The 20,875-nt window shown below is 41.8% G+C and overlaps 4 protein-coding genes across 7 annotated transcripts; 2 read left to right on the top strand and 2 right to left on the bottom strand.

Moving 5' to 3' along the window:
* LOC139420249 (gamma-aminobutyric acid type B receptor subunit 2-like) lies at window positions 1-9,307 on the top strand. Its single transcript, XM_071170123.1, has 19 exons — window positions 1-454; window positions 2,059-2,229; window positions 2,434-2,571; window positions 3,452-3,622; window positions 3,803-3,904; window positions 4,032-4,097; window positions 4,289-4,477; window positions 4,675-4,917; window positions 5,042-5,102; window positions 5,184-5,255; window positions 5,374-5,518; window positions 5,696-5,828; window positions 5,932-6,039; window positions 6,158-6,280; window positions 6,900-7,010; window positions 7,091-7,315; window positions 7,529-7,699; window positions 7,849-8,009; window positions 8,453-9,307. Exons 1-19 carry the CDS (start codon window positions 251-253, stop codon window positions 8,619-8,621), a joined length of 2,763 nt encoding a protein of 920 aa, XP_071026224.1. The 5' UTR covers window positions 1-250; the 3' UTR covers window positions 8,622-9,307.
* A 55-nt stretch (window positions 9,308-9,362) lies between these two features.
* LOC139420273 (uncharacterized) lies at window positions 9,363-10,437 on the top strand. The gene is made up of 4 exons (XM_071170177.1): window positions 9,363-9,591; window positions 9,684-9,831; window positions 9,986-10,094; window positions 10,203-10,437. The coding sequence occupies exons 1-4, from the start codon at window positions 9,510-9,512 to the stop codon at window positions 10,323-10,325; spliced, it is 462 nt and encodes a 153-aa protein (XP_071026278.1). The 5' UTR covers window positions 9,363-9,509; the 3' UTR covers window positions 10,326-10,437.
* Window positions 10,112-14,397, bottom strand: LOC139420256 (transmembrane protein 116). Of its 4 annotated transcripts, none has more exons than XM_071170156.1 (11): window positions 14,105-14,397; window positions 13,791-13,837; window positions 13,621-13,684; window positions 13,283-13,447; window positions 12,780-12,884; window positions 12,623-12,672; window positions 12,359-12,442; window positions 11,962-12,103; window positions 11,732-11,876; window positions 11,526-11,605; window positions 10,112-11,441 (listed from the first exon to the last, which is right to left on the bottom strand). In XM_071170156.1, the coding sequence occupies exons 1-11, from the start codon at window positions 14,177-14,179 to the stop codon at window positions 11,226-11,228; spliced, it is 1,173 nt and encodes a 390-aa protein (XP_071026257.1). In that variant the 5' UTR covers window positions 14,180-14,397; the 3' UTR covers window positions 10,112-11,225. The 4 variants fall into 4 exon arrangements, with proteins under 4 accessions (XP_071026257.1, XP_071026264.1, XP_071026238.1 ...); XM_071170163.1 differs by having other exon boundaries at window positions 13,283-13,411; XM_071170137.1 differs by having other exon boundaries at window positions 11,002-11,605.
* A 1,876-nt stretch (window positions 14,398-16,273) lies between these two features.
* Window positions 16,274-20,203, bottom strand: LOC139379041 (ectonucleotide pyrophosphatase/phosphodiesterase family member 7-like). The gene is made up of 5 exons (XM_071121777.1): window positions 19,966-20,203; window positions 18,536-18,681; window positions 17,283-17,906; window positions 16,937-17,159; window positions 16,274-16,738 (listed from the first exon to the last, which is right to left on the bottom strand). Exons 1-5 carry the CDS (start codon window positions 20,201-20,203, stop codon window positions 16,668-16,670), a joined length of 1,302 nt encoding a protein of 433 aa, XP_070977878.1. The 3' UTR covers window positions 16,274-16,667.
* Between the last annotated feature and the right edge of the window lie 672 nt (window positions 20,204-20,875).

Raw genomic sequence — 20,875 nt, 5'->3', positions numbered from 1 at the left:
TCCCAGGCACTGGAAAAGAATCCTAGCCGGCAGATAGTATTCACTGGGATGGGGAAGGGGGTGTCCAAGGCCATCACGTGTGTGGAGATCCTGAAGCGCCGTGTGAAAGGCTTGCACCAGCAGACCAGGCTGCTCTTCAGCACTGTCCTGGAGGTGTGGGAACCCCTGGAGCCTGCGGCAGGCCTGGACAGCCTCACCGTCAGTAGGAACATACCTGCTATCTGGGTACTGCTCTCCAGAGACCCCCTGGATGCCAGCCTGCCTGGATACCAGGCTCCAGGGAACTTTGATGCCCTGTGGGCACAGGCTGCCAAGGAGGATGCAGGGGTGGCTGGTGGACAGAGACATGGGGGCAGGAGGAAGAGGGGAGGTGGTGGTGGCAGGGGTAAGGGACCAGGAGGCCCTGTCAGACAGACTGATCGATCCAGAGAGCCAGGAAAAGGCCAGAGTCGTGGTAAGGGGGCTCTGGCAGGGCAGGAATGAGATGTGTTCTGTGTGTGGAAGAGGCCTTTGGACCAACCTGTTATAATCACAAGACAGTCCCCCATCGGCCAATGAGTGCATAAAATATCAACCTTTCCAACTTTTTTGTTATTGTGTTACTTTCTTGGAGAGAGGATGTGAGCGAGTGCCTAAGTTCATAGGTCAAGCCTGAGAATTTTCAGACTTTTTTTTTTGTGCTCTTATATTTAAGTTCAATATTTTGTCTCATTTATAAGTAAATAAAGTTTAGCCTGTACATGATTGCACTGGTCATTTTGATGTTTGATTTTTTTATATAAAATGTATTATAGCTTGTTCTGCAACTACATGCAGAACAATAACACTTTCAAATTAATGAATGTTATTGCTGGAGAAAGGAGTTCTTTGAACAGCAGAACGCTTGAGCTCTTTTGAGAAGTTGAACAACACTGCCATCTTGTGGTGATAATGTAATGATGCCAGAGTTTGAAGGTTTGAGCGGTCTTGAACATAAAGGTATTCTTTCCCTGTAAAAACATCAGCTGTCAATCAGACTTTTCTTTAACCTATACGTCTGGTTGTGGAGCTACATTTGTTCATAATCCACAGGGGAATAACCTACATTTGTTCATAATCCACAGGGGAATAACCTACATTTGTTCATAATCCACAGGGGAATAACCTACATTTGTTCATAATCCACAGGGGAATAACCTACATTTGTTCATAATCCACAGGGGAATAACCTACATTTGTTCATAATCCACAGGGGAATAACCTACATTTGTTCATAATCCACAGGGGAATAACCTACATTTGTTCATAATCCACAGGGGAATAACCTACATTTGTTCATAATCCACAGGGGAATAACCTACATTTGTTCATAATCCACAGGGGAATAACCTACATTTGTTCATAATCCACAGGGGAATAACCTACATTTGTTCATAATCCACAGGGGAATAACCTACATTTGTTCATAATCCACAGGGGAATAACCTACATTTGTTCATAATCCACAGGGGAATAACCTACATTTGTTCATAATTCCTAGGGGAATAACCTACATTTGTTCATAATCCACAGCGGAATAACCTACATTTGTTCATAATCCACAGCGGAATAACCTACATTTGTTCATAATCCACAGGGGAATAACCTACATTTGTTCATAATCCACAGGGGAATAACCTACAAGTAAATGTCAAAAATATTGAAAAGTTATATTAAAAGTTCCTTCTAGAATAAAACCAGAGCATAGCAATCAGTGAGTGTGTGCTGTGGGATCAGAGTGACAGATGTAGGTAACCTAGTCAGTCACTGCCAGCACCTTATCCCTTTATCCTCTTCAGTGGATTCTCTTGAGGGAGCAGCTGCGGTGTGTGGAATGGCCTGGCTTGGAACAGACGAGGATTAAGGGGTCTTAACTAGGACCTGACTCCATTACAGGAGGTGTGCTAGTCAGGAGGAGAAATACACCAGGGAGTGGAGACTGGGAAGTGACAGGGAGAAAGGATGAGTGGTGGTGGACGGGCAAGCTCAGGACAGATCCTGGTTCTCTCATGGCTGGTCGTTGTTCCTTCTCTGTCCCAGGTTCGCCACTCTCTGCCAGTCTTGTGGATCATGCCACTGACAGACAATCCAGGGCGGGGAAACCTTACGGCGTCCTTGTTGCCAGCTGTCCAGCTCGCTCTAGACGACCTGAGCAGGCAGCAGACTCCTCTAAGAAACTATGAGATCAATTTTCACGTCATAGATTCAGAGGTAACGTTTGCTGGTGTGTTCGTGGACTGGTGTTTTTGGACCAACAAGCCTCTGTTAGTGGGGTGTACATTGTTTATGTGGAGAACAAGGTTAAAAGTAGTGTATTTTAATGCAAAAAAAGGACATGTAAGCTGTTCAGTGCATTTGGAATCATAATGATGATGAGTGGGACAGTTCACTCTTTGTTTTCTCTTTGTCTTTTAGTGTAATATTGCCAAAGGACTTAAAGCCTACTTTGATGCCATATGCTTTGGGCCAAAATACTTAATGATCTTTGGAGGTGTGTGTCCATCAGTCACATCCGTCATTGCTGAATCACTACAGGGGTGGAACCTGGTACAGGTATCTTTTTTACTGTATTGTAGGCACTGAGCAACCATTTTACATCACACTGTATTGTAGGCACTGAGCAACCATTTTACATCACACTGTATTGTAGGCACTGAGCAACCATTTTACATCACACTGTATTGTAGGCACTGAGCAACCATTTTACATCACACTGTATTGTAGGCACTGAGCAACCGTTTTACATCACACTGTATTGTAGGCACTGAGCAACCGTTTTACATCACACTGTATTGTAGGCACTGAGCAACCATTTTACATCACACTGTATTGTAGGCACTGAGCAACCATTTTACATCACACTGTATTGTAGGCACTGAGCAACCATTTTACATCACACTGTATTGTAGGCACTGAGCAACCATTTTACATCACACTGTATTGTAGGCACTGAGCAACCATTTTACATCACACTGTATTGTAGGCACTGAGCAACCATTTTACATCACACTGTATTGTAGGCACTGAGCAACCATTTTACATCACACTGTATTGTAGGCCTGAGCAACCATTTTACGTCACACTGTATTATAGGTACTGAGCAACCATTTTACATCACACTGTATTGTAGGTACTGAGCAACCATTTTACATCACACTGTATTGTAGGCCTGAGCAACCATTTTACATCACACTGTATTATAGGTACTGAGCAACCATTTTACATCACACTGTATTGTAGGCACTGAGCAACCATTTTACATCACACTGTATTGTAGGTACTGAGCAACCATTTTACATCACACTGTATTGTGTATCACAATAGAGCATGTTATTTAATAGGTGACATACATGCAAATAACACAATTGCTAGTACTTCAAATAATGATTTAGTGCTCTTCAAGCCTAACATTATTGCACATTCAATATTTCAGCTGTCTTTCGCTGCAACAACGCCTGTTTTAGATGATGAGAAAAAATATCCCAACTTCTTCCGAATGGTCACCTCGGACAACACAGTCAATCAGGCTGTTGTGAAGATCCTACAGAACTACAAGTGGAGACGTGTAGGGACGCTGACCCAGGATGTACAGAGGATCTCAGAGGTACCACTGACCGTGGTAACCCTTTCTGTCACATGCCTGTTTGGTGTACAATGTAGCTGTTATCGCCATTTACAAGTAGGGATACAAGGGTATCCGGCATTAGCCTATTGATTAAGACGGCTGACAACTATGCTGTCTTATGTATGAATTGTAAAGTCTATATTGTCCTGTCTTTGAAAGATAAGGAGAGATCTGACTAAACAACTGAGCAAGGCTGATGTTATGGTTGCTGTAACTGAAAGCCTGTCCACTGACCCATGTGTCAATGTAAAGAAATTGAAGGTGAGTAATATGCCCAAATCATCTTTACTTACAAAGTTAGAATTTGGCACTGAATTGCATTATTTCAGAAAATTGCAGATGCATCCTCAGCGTGTCAATCTGTTTTGTATCATGTCCCTTTCGACAGGATATGGATGTAACGATCATTATTGGGTTGTTTGACGAGAATTCAGCCTCCAAAGTCTTTTGCTGTGTGAGTACATAACCAGAAAACCTACATTACAATATGATGCGTTGCAACACAATGCCATCATTAATGATTAGCACTTGTTTGAGACAAAGATTAATAGCAGTTTAACAGCGCATTCATCATACAATTACTTTTGAATTATCGTTATGATAACCATTTGTGTTTGTAATTACCATATAACCTTTGTCTTCTAGGCTTACAGCCTGAACATGTTTGGCGGGAGGTATCAGTGGATCCTCCCTGGCGGTTACCAGGGGAGCTGGTGGGAGGAGGCCAACTCCTCCAACTGTGCTTCAAACAACCTGCTGACTGCAATGGAAGGCTACATCACTGTGGACTTCACACACCTCAGTAACAGACAGATTAAAGGCATCTCAGGAAGGGTAGGTACTGAGGTTTTCAGCAAGGGACAACATATTCTGTCGATACTGTACCATGCTCTCTCCAATGGATAACTTGTGTTTATAACAAAAAATGTGGATGTAATGTTGAAAACATCAAACAGTGTATTTGCAGTGTAGCAAAGGTAATGCAAGACCATTAAGAGAAGTCAAACAAACACCTTTGTGTTTCTGTTTAGACCCCAGAAGAGTATGATGAGACTTACAACAGAGAGCTGCTGCAGAGAGGGTTGGTTGCCAGCAAGTTCCATGGGTTTGCCTATGATGGAGTTTGGGTGATGGTGAAAGCATTGACCAGGGTCATTGAGTCTGTTCGTCACAGAGAGAGATATGACATCCACCGGAACTTCACAGTCAGCAGCAAGGAGATTGGACAAATGGTCCTGGATTCCATGAAGGAGATTTGCTTTGAGGGTGTAACTGTAAGTTAGCATGACTGTTGTTAACATTCCATTTTAGATAGATCGTTGCTCCAAAAGACTAAAGATAAGATGTGCTTTACAAATATTCTTGTCAAGTTGAGTTTCTTTCTTCTTCTTTTTTTAGGGTCAAGTTATGTTTAGAAATGGGGAACGCATGGGAACTATTACATTAAGACAATTTCAAGGTAAACATTACATATGTGTATTTCCATGAATTTAGAGAACATTCTTTGTGAAATATTTATCAACTGCATGTGTTTCCACAGAGGGCCGGGAGGTTAAGATAGGCCAGTATAATGCTGAAGAATTAGAACTCAACCACTTAATCAAGTTTCAAGGTAGGTGGCCACACTGTTAGGACAAGGCATTAAGACATCTGATGATGACACCTCAAGCACACAAAAATGTTTGTTTTTGTAACAGTCTTTGCATTCTACTTTTTTGTGCCTTTCATAGGCATGCAGCCGCCTAAAGACCGGACACACTCCCAGCGGTGGGATGTCAGTGTTCCCCTCTACATCATCTTGTTATCCACCACTGGCCTGGCCATGCTCATGGCACTCTTCTTCCTCTTCTTCCACATCAAGCATCACAACCATTGGTATGATCATTATTCCAAGCATCTTGTATTGGCTTGTTATTGAACTAGATACTTTCTGAGGTAGCTTTCATCGAAACACAAGGTTGTTCTCTCTTTCGTTATTATCCAGTTTACTTACTCACATGCTCTGCTCAGACAAGGCTGCCCGTTGATCTCAATATTTTGTTTTTCCCATAGGGTCATGAAGAAGTCCAGTCCGTCCATGAACTACCTCATTATCCTGGGTACGATGCTGGCCTGTACCTCCGTCTTCCTCTATGGGCTGGATGGATCCCTTGTGACTGACAAAGTGTTTGTTATGCTTTGCCCTGTGAGTACACATGAGTTTAAACGTCTAAGCATTTCAGTGATAAGGAAGGAACCCCTTGTTTCAAGGGATGCACATTGTTTCATTTTTTTCCCTCTTGTCACAGATTCGCACATATATTCTTTCTGTAGGATACACCACAACCTTTGGGGCATTGTTTGCGAAAACTTGGAGGGTCTGGACAATTGTCAAAAATAAGGAGATAATTGAAAAGGTAAACTCAAAGTTCAAAAGATCAAGTTAAAGAAACTCAAAAAGTACAGGCCTCTTAATCGCCATCTCTCCTGTCTAATATTTAATACTCATCCTCTCCCTCTCTGTTCTTTCTTCAGATTATTAAGGATGACCAACTATGGATAATTGTCGGGGGAATGCTGCTAATGGATCTGTGTCTGTTAACCTGCTGGCAGATGGTGGATCCACTCAGACGAACAGTGGAAGAGTTCAGCCAAGAGGTAAAACACTTCAATTACATTTTATATTTTAACCTTGGTCTTGCTCTCTTATCTTTTGTTGTGTAGGGGATGCAGACGTTGTTGAAGTTAGCCTTTCAATTTTAACTGCCTTTTAGATGACCTTGTTTATGTGAATTACTCTGGTCTGGAGTCGACCGTGTGGTGGTAGTGAATGGCTCTGGTCTGGAGTCGACCGTGTGGTGGTAGTGAATGGCTCTGGTCTGGAGTCGACCGTGTGGTGGTAATGAATGGCTCTGGTCTGGAGTCGACCGTGTGGTGGTAGTGAATGGCTCTGGTCTGGAGTCGACCGTGTGGTGGTAGTGAATGGCTCTGGTCTGGAGTCGACCGTGTGGTGGTAATGAATGGCTCTGGTCTGGAGTCGACCGTGTGGTGGTAGTGAATGGCTCGGGTCTGGAGTCGACCGTGTGGTGGTAGTGAATGGCTCTGGTCTGGAGTCGACCGTGTGGTGGTAGTGAATGGCTCTGGTCTGGAGTCGACCGTGTGGTGGTAGTGAATGGCTCTGGTCTGGAGTCGACCGTGTGGTTGAGTCGTAGTAAATGTGAACCTCGGAGGGAGATCAATAATATTAAAGTAGTCTTTCCTTTTTGTGGTGTTTCAGACTGCTCCTGGTGGTGAAGATGTTAATACAAAGCACTTCCTGGAGCACTGTGAAAGTACAAACCTGACTAAATGGCTCGCCATTGTATATGGCTACAAAGGGCTTCTAATGGTGAGAGAAATTGCCAGAACCATGTTCAACACCCAGGATCCTTTTCAAACAAAGCTGATGGTTTTCCATATTTTCTTTAGTTTCTTGGATGTTTCCTGGCCTTGAGAACAAGGCATGCACATATCCATCTCCTCGATGACAGCAAGTACACAAGGCTGAGCATGTACCACGTGACCGTCATGTCTATCATTGGAGCATCAGGGTGCTTCCTGACCCAGTATAACCCTAATGTGCAGCTCTTCATCATGACTTTGGTGGTGATCTCCTGCTGTACCTGCACTCTGTGTCTGGTGTTCCTGCCCAAGGTGTCACCTGCATCATCTCTGCATCATCTCTGAAACCTCCTCTTGTATACATGTTGAGCTCTCATGTTCAAATATCTCATTTATCTCAATGTTCTCGTTTTACTTCCATTTCTCAATGTATATTGTTTACAAATTGGTGTATATGCTAGATGATGTTGGATGTAAACACTCGTCTTGAAAAATATAATTGAATGCTTCTGTCTTGTATCCTAGCTTGTAAAAATCCGAGACAATCCCAACCAAGTGGATCCAACTAGCTGGTTACAATGTGATCTTCACAAGGAGGATTCGGAGACCTCCAGTTCCTCTAGCAGTCTCAATCAGGGCAGATCTCTTGAAAGCCTGCGGACTGAAAACCAGCAGCTCTGGAGGAGAATCACAGAGGTGAGTTCTGACCCCTTGTCTTGAGTCTAAACAATTCACAGAACTTTAACCGTTGTAGGTTGAACACCCATCTGTTGTGGAGCTAATAATCATTAATGCCATTTCAGATGGTGGAACTTTGGGAATGAACATAGAAATGGTCTTTGCAGATTGGTGACCAGTTGGAGGATGTCGCCATGCAAGTACTAGAGGAAGAGCTGAGTCCTCCCAGTCCACAGGGCCATGAAGTGAGACTGAGAGCCCAGGTGTGCTCTGAGGATGTGCCCAGGACGAACAGGGAACTCTTTGATGACATCAACTCACCTGAACAGTACAGGAAAATATATTACTCTGATACTAAAAGATACATTATGCAATACAAATATTTTCTATACTTTCTATATATACACTGAGTATACAAAACATTATGATCATGTGCTCTTTCCATAACAGACTAACCAGGTGAATCCATGTGAAAACTATGATCCTTTATTATATTGTTAAATGGTTCACCACCCAAAGGACATCCAGCCAACTTGAAATAATTGTGGGAAGCATTGGAGTCAACATGGGCCAGGATCCCTGTGGACCACTTCTGACACCTTGTAGAGTTCATGTCCTGACGATTGATGCTGTTCTGAGGGCAAACTCAATATTAAGAAGATGTTCCTAATGTTTTGTACACTCAGTGTATATTTAACTATATTTTTTCTAGAAATATCTACAATATATATTTTGAAATGAAACGTCCTACACACTTGTTTTCCTTTGCAGCATCCAACGAAGACGGTCCGTGCAGCTGCCAATTCTTCACCACGCCTACATGCCAGCCATTGGGGGAATGACTGCCAGCTGTTCCAGCCTTCTGAGAAGTCCCGATGTCCCCAGTGCCCAACAGAGACATATGCCACCATCACATCGGGTCATGGTCACCGGGCTGTGACTGTATTTCCCTCTACAGTGAGTGACAATACGCTGGAAAAGTTACAATATTAATTGAACTGCCTCTGGTTCCACTGGCAGCTGGAAGTCAAATGACCTTCCTTTACTTGGACTGCCATAGCATCATTCACATCTGAAGTCATGTTCACATCCAGACAAGTTCTACATGCAATGTGGTGTGACAAAAGTTGTGTGGTAAATTACAATGGCTGCTTTCTTTATGTATTTTTAGTAGATTGATTGCAGTGCAACTCATAGAAGTTTTCTCCTGATGTAAAAACAAAACATGTTGGCCGTTCCCCCTGTTTCCCAACATGGGAGTATCCTGTATTGCAGCAGGATACTGGCAGTGACTGTATTTGCACTCTTGGTAACTGCTCTGTGCTGTGGTATTGCTCTCTGGTACTGCTCTCTGGTACTGCTCTGTCATGTTGTCACTCTGGGAATTTCCTGGTTTGCTAAAGCCCAGGAATGAACTTTAAACTGTGTTCCAAGGCAGAAGTTAACCCTTTACAGCAGTCAAATAAATCATTGATTGTCTTTCCAAACATTGCCTGTGAGAAAACAACATCTTGGCTATGTCTAGGCAAATTCAAGTTTATGTTATCAGTCTTTCAAAGATGATGAATAATCGGTTTGAGAGTATAACCTTTAAATGTGCATATTTGTAAAAAAAAAAATAAGAAATATCTATATAAAAACAAGTGCTACAACTATTTTGCAATCCACTGTTGTGTGCCAGACAGTACTTTCTATTTGAAGAGAATGTGCTGCAATAACAAATAAGGGAGGAGTGTCTCAACTTGGGCTTTATAAAAAGGTAAATCTATCTCACTGCAGAAAGTGTATTAGGTATCCACAACAACATCCTTGGGAAAAGGATCCTGCCATGTTCTCCATCAGAACCTCATTCATCCTGCCAGCTCTTCTGGCCCTTTTGGTTGTAAATGTGGAATCCTCTTTCAGTGGTGGTAAGTTTCAACAACTATTTTGTAGAAATATCTATACAGTATTATGATGTTATTGTTATGTTGTTCATGTGTTATTATAACGTTTCTCATAGGTGGTGGAGGATCCTACAATTATGACATATCTAAAATGTCTGACCTGAGGAAGCTGTACAACTCCAAGGTGTATGAAGCAGACAGAATGCGGAGACCCCTTGAAGGCATGTCCTTTCAGGTGGGGGTTCTCAGCCACTCAGGAGTCAGGTGAGTGACATATTATCTATGAAATGCGTATGGTATTTATAAATAAACCCACAAGTCAGTTGTACGTTACTGCATATCTAGCAACATCATGTTTGTTAATTAAGAAATGGCCTAAACTACCCGCTATGTCTAATCCTTCGTTGTTGATCCACAGAGTGACTTTGGCTGATGGCTCCCAGTGGCTTGTCCATAAAGGGGATGGATTTGGCATCAGCTCTCAGACTGTAGTGGTGGCTGCACGCCACATGGGTCGAGACTGGAAGGCAAGTATTCAATCAGCTTTCTTTCATAAGCATATTTTATTGAAATTACTCTGTAGTGGAAAATACACAGTCGTTCAATTAAACATTGTTTTTTAAAACTTTTTGCAGAAAGTTGAAACCAAAAACTTTAAAGGGAGTAAGACGGTCTCTGATTTCGTCAAAGCTGGAGGCACTGACTACAGCCTCATCTTTGATAACTGCCATGACGCAGCTGGTCGGATGTGGGAGTGAAACAATATTTTATTGTTTTGATGAGGCTGCAGCAGTTACTATATTTGAGCTGCAATGTCCATTTCATATTGATGGATTGAGTTAAACAGAAATAAAGTCCAATGCATTGACAGACCGGAAATTCACATTCTTTTCATTCAGTTTCATTTGCATCTCAGAAAAAAAGAAATTGTATGTTGTGGTGATGTATTTATCCTGTAACTCATGCCTCATGCAAGGCAATAATTGTCCCCTTTGATGAAGTTTAGAATTGAACTCAAGGAGTGAGCATAAACCTACAGTCACATTTCTGTGACCAAGCCCATGCAGGGCGAAAACTAAACATTGCACACACTTGCGTATCTACGACCATCACACAACACCACGGGCCAAACTCGTACGTCAAGCAGCATCTCTGTGAATGGAGGGCCTTTGTTCCATCAAGATGAAAAGTGACAGGCTGCTCACTGTTTCCACACGGTTGGGCTCAATCAGGGCCCCTCTAAATCAAAGACATGCCAGTCAGTTACAAAGCCTTTCACAAATATCCTCGGCTGTCCCCAACTACTGTGGGAAATTCTAAACACTAATGTAGAGACAATGTTTGCACGAGCGATGCAGTCAAAACAAGTGACTCTGATTCCTATGAAAGTACAGAGCTCTCAGATCCTGTTTCAGAGCTGCTCTTCCTCTCCTTGTAAATTCCCTGGTTCTTCCCTTTTTTACGCCTCAGCAGTTCAGCCTCTGTCTGGTTGGACCCTGCTCTCCCTTGTGTACAGCTGAGGGTGTTCTTGCTTCATTGGTATAACAGGTGCTTCCCAAGGTACTGTCCCCAAGATTCAAAACCAAACCGTCACTCCCAGTCTGGCACAAAAGGCTTTGTTTCATTTCTTTTGCCAGTGTCACAACCACCATAGTAAGTTAATGTGGTGTCGGTAGAATACCAGATCCTTCTATATCATCTGATTTGGGGGATGGTGTTGACCATAGAGTTTTATAGCCTTTCTTCTGAGATCTCAGAAGTGGCGTCTGGGTGTCCATGTCCCTTAGAGCATCTTTGCTAGCTGAGCGGAAGTGTGTCTGTGTCCAGCCGTACACCACACAGTTCAGAAGGCCTTGAGAGGATGAGGTGAAGGCCTGGGATGAGGAAGTAGAAGTTAAGCCATGGACTGAGGTTGCACACGTCTTGGATGTAGGTTTCAGAGCAGCTGGCAGTTTTACCTGTAAGATGTAGAGAATGACGCCCACAACTCCCTCCACGGATTTGGGGTTGTACAGAATCATGGCTGCCAGGAACACTGCTGAAATGAAAAGGTAAATAAGGCAATATATCAGAGAGGAGAATGTGATTTTCAGCTGCTACAAATCATTTAGCAAGCCCGGGGGGGCCCTAGGATTCTGAGCTGGGTGAACAGTACTGTAGTTACCTGGGCCCCAACAGAAGAAGAAGACAGAGGGGTAGAGGAGCATGTGTCGGTCCAGAACACGAAGCGACGCCCACTGCCTGTCGCCGAGGAAACCGCTAGAACTCACACAACGTCTGTAAACAGTGCGGGCTTTTCCCATGAGCACCTGGTGTAGACAAAAGACGTGTGAAGCCAAGATACGTTTGAATAAAATAAATATAAGCTGGTAACCATGGGAGAGGCTGACTCACCACAATGCCAACAAAGGTGAGTAGGAACACTGCCAGGAAGACAGCAATACTGTATATGTGTCCCAGGCGGCAAGCTGAGTCCACCTCCATCTTGCTCAAGTCAGTGGACATGAAGAGTGCCTCCGTGTGCATTAGAAGGCACCTAATATGCAGGGAGAGGGACTTTAGTCAAACCGTTATGCACCTCAAATCAACAAGAGATATGTATAATAAAAAAACACATTAACAATGACGATTAAATCATATTAATTGACCAAACATTTAGCACGGAAGTGCTTGATATGAATTCTGATTGCCTTACTAAAACTGCAAACCTTATTGACACACAATTATCTCTATCCCAAAATAAACTCTCTCCATGATAATATTCCTACTTTGATGCATGCTACAGACCTACTTGTAAGGCTGGCTGAAGTTTGTGTAACAGTGGTCCATGTTTCCTGTTACAAACACTGGCAGCATCAGCAGCACGGGGAGGACACTGGGAGGAGAAATGGGGACAGGTCATGTAGCATACGTATAATGACATCTACTGAACTTTAAATAGGTCAAGCATATACTAGGCCATCATTGTAAATAAGAATTTGTTCTTAACTGACTTGCCTGATTAAATAAATACATGTAAATGAAATACTCTTTCTGTGAAATAGTCCATGCTTACCATGACAGGACTGCAGCAATCTTGCTGAAACTTCTCAGTTTGGTTGCGCACTTCAAAAAAACAGAGGCCAGACTTTAACCAAACAGTTGAATATGGGGAATTACAGACAACCAAATGTGTCAGACATCAAAACGATAATTTGTCAGGTAGCACCTACTTGGGCTGGGTATCCATGAAGGCTACTGTAGAATCTGTTATTTAGCCCAGAGTACAGGGTCCATACATAGTTCAATGTGTAGAAGAACGAGGTCATATACAGGATCTGTTAAAAGACAGGGGTTCTCCGTCAGTGGTCACCATGAGTCAACCAACATTTACTTCTATTTTAGTGGTGATGACGTGTCAATGAAATGGTGTTCTCTTTCTGCATATCCATGAAGATTAGATATCTAGGACCATCATTGGTTTTGTTGTGGGGTTATATATCATGTTCCCTTTTGGTACAGAATATTCCAGTGCACAAGTACAAGGGAAATGGGTCAGCCACATCCAAACTCCTTTGTCCCGATCTAACAGAATTGAAGAGGCGTCAAATTGGGCTAGATTTGCTGCTCTACTTCATATGGGCCGGATCTGGATCGGCCTTGGCCATCTATTTCTCAGTAAAACATTAAGTCAATTCTTACTGTAAATGAATGTATTATACGTCTGTGTACATACCTGTTCAACGATGTGTAGGTTGTAGCAGGTGGCATGGCTATCACAGTCCTGAGTGAACAGTACTGCTCCTACCAGCCAGCTGACTGCCAGCAGCAAGTCTGTCACACTCAGTAAGAACAATGGCTGGATCTGCAGAGGAGGTGGTATTGGCCATTGTTTTGGAGTCTAAAGCAGTCATGGTATTGTAGGTAGGTTAATAATATTGTTATTATTAACAAAAACCGATTGGATTTATATAGCGCCTTTCTACCAACTAAGGTAGGGTATAATATAGGCTTAAATGTGGAAACAATTAAAACCAACTGTAGAGGGGATCATCTGTAGTGTTTGTAACTAACCTCAGGTGTCCTTATAAGGTGTTGGAAAGTTGCATAAACAATTATGGAACCTGAACCGACAATGCTGCAAACAACAAGAAAAAACACATTGGGAAGAGCTCCTCATTTGACCCGTGTGATCACCAGATTGTACAATTATAAAGAGGTTGTAAATGCTGCGCCCTGCTTACCTCAGCACTGCCATAGTCATCTGGATCCATCTGACTGCAAAGTACACCTTTACAGAGGAAAGGTGTTGATTAGAAACCAAAACAGTCACTATCCTATAACACTACACTACTCAACTGAGGAGAATAATCTCATCCACTTTCTACAGTGCTAGAAGGTGGTCCCACCCCGCAAAAGCCATGCTGCAGACACATATTGCAACGATGTAGCTACAACTAAGAAATACATATTGCTGTACACTTTGCAGTAGTTTAAATACAGGACAACTACAAATGAATAATCACAATACTTAATACAATACTTGTAAATTACTTACAACAGTCCAGTCCTCAGGCGTTGTTGTGTTTTGCTCCGTGTTGTTTGAGACATCTTGCAAGACGAAATGTAACATTTTTTCTTTATTCTAAGACTTAACCCAATTGTAGAATATATATATAGATATGTCGTTCCCAAAACATTCAGCCATAGCTTAAAACATCAGAGACTAGTTGTGATTTAGGCTGATTAACCTAGACACGCACGGATCCAAAACTGAAGTGATTGTACAGCAGTTTAACGTCACATAGAATGCAGGGCGCGCTCACTCTCCATTTGACCTAACCCGTTAATGCTTCGTCACATGACCGCAACAAGTGTATCCACTCATCATGGCTGGTTACAAAATCTTATAATTTACATTAGGCAATAGCCCATAGCCTATTCATCACCCTCGTTGTTTTAATTTCAAGTCACCACTTAACCCTACAATAACCTTGGCGATGACAAAAATAATCGGCATCAATGTGAAAAATATACATTGATTGTACAAAACACGAAGAACAGGTGCGCCTAGCGCAGCTACCGCCATACCCGTTCAAAGGCACTCAATATTTTGTCCTGCCATTCACCCTCTGAATGGTACACACACAATCAATGTCTCAATCATCTCAAGGTTTAAAAATCCCCCTTTAACCCATCTCCTCCCCTTCATCTACACTGATTTGAAGTGGATTTAACAAGTGACATCAATAAGGGATCATAGCTTTCACCTGGATTCACTTGGTCAGACTGTCATTGAAAGAGCAGTCAGAGAGCAGTATAACTGCAGTTATGCCACAGGTATGACAAAACATTTATTTTTACTGCTCTAATTACATTGGTAACCAGTTTATAATAGCAATAAGGTACCTCCGGGGTTTGTGTTATATTGGCCATATACCACACCTCCTCGTGCCTTTTGCTTAATTAGAGTGCAGTTATTCTGCAATTACTATGTCCAAAATACCACAGTTAACTGCAGTTACTACAATTTTACTGCAGTTTCAAAACTGCAATTTGTTTTAGTAAGGGAGGCTTTCATAATATTTAGTATGAAATAAAGGGCCAACAGAGATTATGTACGTTTTATATTTTCTCCATCTGTGTTTTCAGATCGGTCTGTTCTGTAACATTTCCATTTGTTGGAATATGTGTATACAGTTGGGTCGGCAGGTAGCCTAGTGGTTAGAGAGTGGGGCCAATAACTGTAAGGTTGCTAGATTGAATCCCGGAGCTGACAATGTAAAAATCTGTCTAACTGCCCCTGAACAAGGCAGTTAACCCACTGTCCCTAGGCCGTCATTGTAAATAAGAATTTGTTCTTAAAATAATGTGTTCTTAACTGACTTGCCTAGTTAAATATTGCTTACATTTATTTAAAAAATGATATCCCCAGCTGGCTGCAGGTGGTAATAACACCTTAGATCCAAATCCTGTTTCCTGTTAAACATTTTAATTTAAAAACTGCAATACTCATTCATCGTGCACGTTTATTAAAGCATAATAACAACAAATAAATATACAGTCGGAACAAATATTTAAACAAAAATATGACTCCAAATAAAATCTGACATTTAGAATGAAAGGCAACAACTTCTCAAAGGAATCAGGCTACTTGAAACCCCTGAACCATCAGTGGGCAGGTGTCATTATTAAATGTAGACGAAGTTATTTGAGCCAATGCTGACTGGTTTGATTATTAAACATACACTCAGTGGGCAGTTTGTTAGGCACACCACCCTGTTCCCAAAAGTGGTTAGCAGACAGTGTGTCACGTGGCTGTGGCTTGCTATACACTGAGTGTACAAAACATTAAGAATACCTGCTCTTTCCATGACATAGACATGCAACTCAATATTAGGAAGGTGTTCTTAATGTTTTGTACACTCAGTGTATAAAGCAGGCTTAAACTTTAGAATGGACAAAATTAGTGACTTAAGCGACTTTGAGCATGGTATATATATATATATGATCATCGATTCCAGGCGCGCCGTTTCCAGTGTCTCAGAAACGTCCGGCCTCCTGGGTTTATTATATTATGCACAACCGTGTCTAGGATTTACAGAGAATGGTGCCAAAAACATCCGTTCAGTGGCAGTCCTATGGGCGAAAACAGATCGTTGATGAGAGGTCGAAGGCGAATGGCAAGAATTGTGCAAGTTACAAACAGGCAAATAACTGCGCAGAACGGCATCTCGGAGCACACAACACATCCATCCTTGTCACAGATGGGCTATTGCAGCATGAGTCCATGGCCCCATCCTGCCTGGTGTCAATAATAAAGGCTGTCGGTGTAATGGTGCGGGGAATGTTTTTCCTTGATACCAATTGAGCAACGTTTCCATGCCCTGAAGAATTCAGGCTGTTCTGGCGCAAAGGGGGTCCGACCCGGTACTAGATAGGTGTACCTAATAAACTGGAAACTGAGTGTATAATACAATCAGATGGATATTGTTGATGAACATCATAGTGAATGTGATCCTCCTTAAAAATATTTGTTGGAGTTTTGGTTATGATTGATTCAACTATGCAATTGTTTTCAGTTAACGAACATTACGGAAAATAACCAACATCATAAATAACTACATGACAAGTAAAATGTAGACAAATATCGATGCCAAAACACCAAGGGACATCTGATTTCTTCTCCCACCTGTGTAGAGAAGAATGGCGCCATTAGTTATGTGATATAACCATTTGTCATGTCAGTCTTGATAATTATCTTATAGAAGAAGTATCATCAGTGGAGCACACATTAAGGTTGATATCTTCCTGTATTAGAATGAATTAATAGACACTTTCATGCATTTTGATACTAAAATGCTTTCTAGGAGAAGCTCCCAGCTCGTACCGTTCTGCACCAGCATGCCCTCAGTGACAGATAGGGAACCATTGTTAGGGGCTGGATCTATCTGCAGCAGCTTGCACATTAGAGGGTAGATGTGGACACTGTCAAAGGGCTCGGACAGATAACTCTTTTTGAAATCTGGTCCAAAAGCACGGAAGATGGTCTTCATGTCCATTTCGTCCATGTGGAATCCATGATCTCCTTTGTTTACGTAGACGATGAACCGCTGTTGAAATTACATGCATATCATCATTGTTTTTATTTTTTAAATCTGTGATATTTTTACTTGACCATTTTTTACTTTATACATAGTATATGAAGTGTTTTTAAAGTTAATACCAGTACCTACCGAGTTTAAGTTGAAACCTAGATCAGCAATGACAATAATAGGCTGCATTCTGTCATTCTTGGACAAATGAAAGTTCTCTGGCATATCTTCCTTCTTGTAGACTGTGAGGTTTGGGGCCTTCATGAGAGCATCATAAACCTGCTGTTCCTTTCCTTTCTTCGGCGTGATCATTCCAAACCCGCCGTAGTCAAGGAGCTCAAAATAAACCAAGTTGAAGAAATTCAGGTATTTAGAGAGGATTATCTCATCTACAAGAGGTCTTTTTTTGACGGTGGTCATGCCATGGTCAGAGGTGATGATGATGTTCAGGTTCTCTGTCAAACCATCTCGCTGGATGACCTCCCTCAGGTATCCAATGGTGCGGTCAATCTGCTTTATTATGGTTTTCCTGTCAGGATGGTCTGGTCCTTTGGCATGACCCACGTTGTCAGGCTCTCCATAGTACAGAGTCACAAAGTCAAAATCTTCTTCGGTGAACCAGCTCAACACAGTGTCAATATTCTGTTGCCACTCTGTTTCGTTATCATCTTGTTGACCTGTTTCCTCAACCACCGCCCGGTTTACACTTTGACCACTGTAGTTGGCGGCTCCTCCTGGAAAGAAAAAGGAGCCTGTTTTCAGGCCCTGAAAGAGAAGAAAAGGTGTGTATGCTTCTAATTACAGGGTGTAGTAGGGGTCTTAACTTTCATTAGAGCAACTTCATTCACCTAAAAATAATCAAGTCAAATTCAATTTTAACTGTCACATGCTCCGAATTATAACACCTTACCGTGAAATGCTTACTTACAAGCCCTTAACCAACAGTGTAGTTCAAGAAGAGTTTAAGAAAATATTTACCAAATATCATGTAAAAAATTCAATAAATTATAAAAAGTAACACAATAACATAACAATAACGAGGCTATATACAGGGGGTACCGGTACCAAGTCAGTGTGCAGGCTATATACAGGGGGTACCGGTACCAAGTCAGTGTGGAGGCTATATACAGGGGGTACCGGTACCAAGTCAGTGTGCGGGGGTACAAGCTAGTTGAGGTAATCTGTACATGTAGGTGGGGGGGAAGTGACTATGCATAGATAATAAACAGCGAGTAGCAGCAGTGTACAAAACAAATGGGGTGGGGGTCAATGTAAATAGTCTGACAATGGTTTCTGTAGCTGTGGGTAGGAGGACTGTAAGCCAAATCTGCATATTAGACAAATAACACTTGTGATATTTTATGTCCAGGATCAAATCATGACCAGTTCCTCACCTGGTTCTGTGCTGTAATCCACAACGGTAAGGCTCCATTGTCCCACCACTCAGACCTCTTCAAGGTAGCTTTATGGACGACTTTCTGATGAGTTGTGGAATTAAACATCATATTGTGAACAACTCCATGATCCTCTATCCATCTCCCTGTGAGAGATATGAGAGGAAAGTAGAATGATATGTAAATATTTTTTAATGCCAGTGTAGCCGATGTGAAATGGCTAGCTAGTTAGCGGTGGTGCGCGCTAGTGACGTTTCAATCGGTGATGTCACTTACTCTGAGACCTTGAAATAGTGGTTCCCTATGCTCTGCAAGGGTCGTGGCTTTTGTGTAGGGATGGGTAACGATGCTTCGAGGGTGACTGTTGACGTGTGCAGAGCGTGCCTGGTTCGCGCCCAGGTCGGGGCGAGGGGACGGACGTAAAGTCTATACTGTTACACCAGCAACCTTCCAGTTTGAATTGTCTTTTCGTCATGACATTATGATAAACAGTATCCAAAACCTCAGTGATGTCTTATCAAGGATATCGAAGATGGCATTTACAACTTTAATTGCTGTACTATAATTTTTTTTTTTTTATCACTGTCATATAAGAGAACATTTAGAAATTGTCTGTAGATTTGTAGGTTTTTCCTGCATTAACAAATGAAAACATAAGGTGATTTCCATTTCTCAGGAATAACTCTAGGGTCAGATTAAAGTGAGGTCAATTGCCCAGAGATAAAGTAAGCAGCAAGTTTGACCAGATTTGTATTTAAATAGTAAGGACCCGAAGGATATGCACAGTATGTGCACATATACAGTGTACATTTGATTTATTTTATTTTAATTGTACCTTTATTTAACTAGGCAAGTCAGTTAAGAACAAATTCTTATTTACAATGATGGCCTAGGAACAGTGGGTTAACTGCCTTGTTCAGGGGCAGAACGACATAATAGATTGTCCTAAAAATCAGAAAGAACATTTAATTTAGATTTGAGTCATTTAGCAGAGATAAGAGCGACTTACAGGAGCAATTATGGTTAAGTGCTGTGCTCAAGGGCACATCGGCAGATGTTTCACCTAGTCAGCTCTTAATCACTAGGCTTATACCTGCCACCCAGAACACTGGCAAGTGAGACTACTTTGTAACATGAGTGAGATCATGGTCAGGACTGGCATTTTCTGGGCACATGCCACAAACAAAACTGTTTTTATGAAAGAATTGAAATATTTGGCCAAAGAAATCAACAGTCAATAATCCATCTACAGTAGTAGGCTACATTTGACTTCAAACCCAGTTTTGAAACAGTAACTTGGGCCCGTAGTCACATGTTACCCTAGGAAATACTTCTTATTTTTGATGAATATGCACCTGATTGAGAACTTCAAACACGCTGCTCAAATGCACGCAACAAGTCAACAGCATTTTGTAACTCTTCTGCCTTACCAGTTATGGTGGTAAAGTGAGATGGGGACGTCATGGTGATAGCCGGAGGGGTGATGTACTTTGCCTTCACTCCATCTACCACTAACTTGTCCATGTGAGGGGTGTCTACGTCTTGATCATAGTCCCATCGGAAACCATCAAAGGAGATCACTAGCAACTTGTTGTGTGTCCCCTTGTTCAATGGTTTGCACTCTACACTGAGAAAAACTGCCATTCCCAAATACAAATCCAACCACATCTTGATGTCTTGGCTTGTCTGCACTAACTAATCCTGTTGGGCTTGATGGATGTCATTTATAGTCATAATTGTGGTCAGGAAGATAACATGTGTTCTTTGAAGAGTGTTATCTTCAAAGGACAAACCTTGAATGTGCCTTGCTTTAATAGACAGGGGTGTTATCAATTGTTATCTGAAGAGAGATTTCACCTAAGATGCCTAGAGATTAGTCTATGGACCCAAGAGTGTCATTAACCCAAGACTAAGATCTGTCTACTCAGCTGCTCAGCAGATAGGTAAAGTTATCTCTAGTTGTGAGTGAAGTAATGGGTCAGGTAGGACCCTGTAATGATGCTCTAAACAGCATGCCAGAGCCCTGGGGTTAAACAAGGTATTTGACAGCCTCTACTTCTATGCTTTGTACCTGAGTAGGCAGATCTTATTATTATTATATATATTTTTTTAACCTTTGATGTCCAAAATACTCCACCAACAGCTTCTGTTCAAGGCAATCCACCGTATCAACAAAACAATAAAACATGACCCTGAAAATGACTTTGAAATATGAACTTTCCTGAAATCAATCTACTAAAATGTCATTGTACATGATAGTAATGTTATCTAGGTGACCTCAGACAGTGTCCCAACCCATTAGGGGTCGCAGCAGGTGACTTTGCTGATAGCTGCTTTATT

The sequence above is a fragment of the Oncorhynchus clarkii genome, chromosome 2, assembly GCF_045791955.1.
Source record: "Oncorhynchus clarkii lewisi isolate Uvic-CL-2024 chromosome 2, UVic_Ocla_1.0, whole genome shotgun sequence".
NCBI classification, from domain to species: Eukaryota; Metazoa; Chordata; class Actinopteri; order Salmoniformes; family Salmonidae; genus Oncorhynchus; species Oncorhynchus clarkii.
This window is presented reverse-complemented; position numbering and strand designations above follow the sequence as displayed.

Coding starts and splice junctions, on each gene's coding strand:
- LOC139420249 (XM_071170123.1), top strand. CDS start 251: ATGCCAGCCTGCCTGGATACCAGGCTCCAGGGAACTTTGATGCCCTGT. Junction 7,700..7,848: donor TCTGGAGGAGAATCACAGAG/GTGAGTTCTGAC, acceptor TGGTCTTTGCAG/ATTGGTGACCAGTTGGAGGA. Junction 8,010..8,452: donor GACATCAACTCACCTGAACA/GTACAGGAAAAT, acceptor TTTCCTTTGCAG/CATCCAACGAAGACGGTCCG.
- LOC139420273 (XM_071170177.1), top strand. CDS start 9,510: ATGTTCTCCATCAGAACCTCATTCATCCTGCCAGCTCTTCTGGCCCTT. Junction 9,592..9,683: donor GGAATCCTCTTTCAGTGGTG/GTAAGTTTCAAC, acceptor CGTTTCTCATAG/GTGGTGGAGGATCCTACAAT. Junction 9,832..9,985: donor CTCAGCCACTCAGGAGTCAG/GTGAGTGACATA, acceptor GTTGATCCACAG/AGTGACTTTGGCTGATGGCT.
- LOC139420256 (XM_071170137.1), bottom strand. CDS start 14,179: ATGTTACATTTCGTCTTGCAAGATGTCTCAAACAACACGGAGCAAAAC. Junction 13,448..13,620: donor ACCTTATAAGGACACCTGAG/GTTAGTTACAAA, acceptor TGACTGCTTTAG/ACTCCAAAACAATGGCCAAT. Junction 12,104..12,358: donor AACTTCAGCCAGCCTTACAA/GTAGGTCTGTAG, acceptor CCTGCATATTAG/GTGCCTTCTAATGCACACGG.
- LOC139379041 (XM_071121777.1), bottom strand. CDS start 20,203: ATGTGGTTGGATTTGTATTTGGGAATGGCAGTTTTTCTCAGTGTAGAG. Junction 17,160..17,282: donor TAGGTTTCAACTTAAACTCG/GTAGGTACTGGT, acceptor TAATTTCAACAG/CGGTTCATCGTCTACGTAAA. Junction 16,739..16,936: donor GGGCATGCTGGTGCAGAACG/GTACGAGCTGGG, acceptor TTCTCTACACAG/GTGGGAGAAGAAATCAGATG.